This window comes from Apis dorsata, unplaced genomic scaffold (genome assembly GCF_000469605.1).
Source record: "Apis dorsata unplaced genomic scaffold, Apis dorsata 1.3 scaffold_256, whole genome shotgun sequence".
Classification (NCBI taxonomy): Eukaryota; Metazoa; Arthropoda; class Insecta; order Hymenoptera; family Apidae; genus Apis; species Apis dorsata.
Genome location: NW_006263534.1, coordinates 313,380 through 315,989, shown reverse-complemented (window position 1 = coordinate 315,989; position 2,610 = coordinate 313,380). Strand labels below are relative to the sequence as shown.

At 35.5% G+C, this 2,610-nt stretch overlaps 1 protein-coding gene across 1 annotated transcript in view; it reads left to right on the top strand.

Moving 5' to 3' along the window:
* Window positions 1-49: 49 nt before the first annotated feature.
* LOC102672015 (Down syndrome cell adhesion molecule-like protein Dscam2) overlaps window positions 50-2,610 on the top strand; it is a 107,484-nt gene continuing 104,923 nt past the window's right edge. The window contains 2 exon segments of the mRNA XM_031510752.1: window positions 50-261; window positions 980-1,069. Of these exon segments, the coding sequence (XP_031366612.1) occupies window positions 177-261; window positions 980-1,069 (175 nt within the window). The 5' untranslated portion in view covers window positions 50-176.

Sequence of the window (2,610 nt, the reverse complement as noted above, 5' to 3'; positions counted from 1 at the left end):
GTTTCTGCTGGAAATCTGCTCGGGGGTTGTTTGCGATGAAGATTGGAAATTATGTATTATTGAAGAAAACGATGCTCGATCGATGCTCCCCTGGACCCTGGCTTCGAATCGTCGGCCATTAATTATTTTGGAAATTGGTGTTGCGAGGAATCTGTGGACGTAAAAGTGTGAAACGTATGCGCGTATCCGTGAACGCGTGCACGCATGAGATTACATGGCATATTTTGAGCGAGATATTAACCTGCCATTCACCTGCTTTTGGTACATGTTAATGAGTTTATATTAGGGATAATTATGTACACGTGCATGATGCTTCCCTTTGCGGTTTTGAGAACATCCGTGCAGTTGTATCAACGAAATTAACTTAAAGTGATTATCCCCGGTTATATGCGTATAGCAATAAAATAAAATAAAACAATAATTATAATAGTAGGACTATGAGATAAAAATTTTAAAAATATGGAGAGAAATTTTTGAAATAGTCGATTATCATTCTGGTCAAATTTGTCATATGACGAACGAAAGTTGATTAAAATTACAGGACACAATCTTCAAAATTATTTTTACAATTGTTAAAATTATTATTATAAATAAATAAAATTATAAAATTATTATTAATATAAATTTTAAATTGTTTAAAATTATTATCTATCAAAATTATCTTTTACAATTGTTTATCGTTCAAATTTGATCAAATTTTAAATCGAACTAACTTTGAATGAAAGATCAACGTTATTTGAAACTTCTGAAAGGATAAATTTATGCGATCATCGAGGAAGGTAATGGACGCATATATATATACGTACATTCAAACATCGATGCATCAACCTACCTCAACCCTCCATCCCCAATTAATCGTCCAAAAACGTGTTTCCATTCGAACTGCGACAAGAAACACGTGCCAGCAAAAACACCTATCCAAATCCATCTTTCCTGCCTCGACTCGTAACCAACCAAAAAATCATAATTCTTGTTGCAGGAATGTTCCGAGAATGCGTTGAATTGATCGCGTTTCGACGAGTTTCGGCTTTGGGAATGGACTCGACCGTATCATTGCTCCTTCTGATCGGTGAGTCGTCTCTTTCACATTTATATTTTCACATTTTCATTCACGATCCGTGTATAATCATCTCGAACAAAATAAACGAATGAAAATATATTGCAACAAAGGAAAGATGTGTACGATTAACGCGTTACGCGTGTCAACGGTGAATTTCAAGTTGATTGAAACATACGATCTTTCAAAATAAAATCTAGGAACCACAGATACCCGAAAAAAAAATTTCGAAAGAACGATGATATTACGATAATATTTTTCCACTCGTTCCGTTGACGGTTTCGAATATTTCATTTCATTTCGGCGCGTCTACATTCATTAAAATTTTCCCCAAAAATCTGAAATTACGATTAAAATCGTTCTTTCGTTCCGTCATCGTTTTTTCGTTTCGAATAAATCTCAGGTTCCTCGATAGTTGCAAAAAAGAAGAAGAAGAAGAAGAAGGAAAGAAAGAGGATAAGATGTCCGGTGTAACGAGGGTTGCGAGGTGAAAGGGTAGAATGGCCGATTGCCAAGGACAATGGAGAATTGGCAACGGTTTGGCGTTGTTCGTCCTGTGCTAGGCTTATTCCCCGCCCAACCCCGTTCTCTTTCGCCTCGATAATAGCCAGGCGGGAGAAAGAAAGGGGGGTTTGTGTATCCTGGGGGAGGACGTGTACTGTGCCCGAACCGTGTCTAGATTAATGGACAGATAGCGGCCTTATTATATGGGAGCCGGGCTAAGACAATGAGGACCGGCCAATCTGCCATCTTTTTTCGAAAACGTGTAATTTGAATCACCGTCCTCATCAGATAAAGTTGTTCAAAACTAACGAATTAATAATTCCTCGATTTCGATCGATTTCGCAACTTTGGTTGAAAGAGGGAGTGACAAAGGATCGAGGGGTTGGTTTCAAAGGGGATGACGAAGCAGCGAAAAAAAGTAAAATGAATTTTTCTTTGAATTTTTCTGATGTGTGTAACACACGAAAGATCGTTTCGAATATTTTTTTTTTTTTCGGAGATAAATTTCAATTAAGATCGGTGGTAATTTTCGTTATTTAATTTCAATTAATATAATTTATTACGCTACCGTTATTACGTATTATTACGTCAATCAAGTTCGTATGATTGAAATGATTAAATTGATCTTCGCTGCAGTCGTGCTCGATTCGCGTGCATTAACATGATTGGTAGCTTCAAATGCGAGATCGTGTGAAATTGATTTAAATTATATATTTCTTCTGTCGTTTGTTTGAAAAAGATTTCGCCAAAATGATGATAATAGATTAAAATCGCTCGTTAAAGAGATCGAGTATAATTTCGTGATAATAAATTTTGTAAAAGAAAGAAGGGTAATCGTTTTAATATTAATAGTCCTTCTTTGAGAACATAGATTGAACACAATACTTTTTATATTCGAATACGTATTCGAATTTCGAACCTTTCTTTCATGGAATTAAATTATCTTCGCGTTCATCCGGTTTTATATATATATATAAAATAATTTCGAAAACCGCGGATGTAAATTAAGAACGCACATTGGATCATCATTTGCACAATTTTAATTCCCA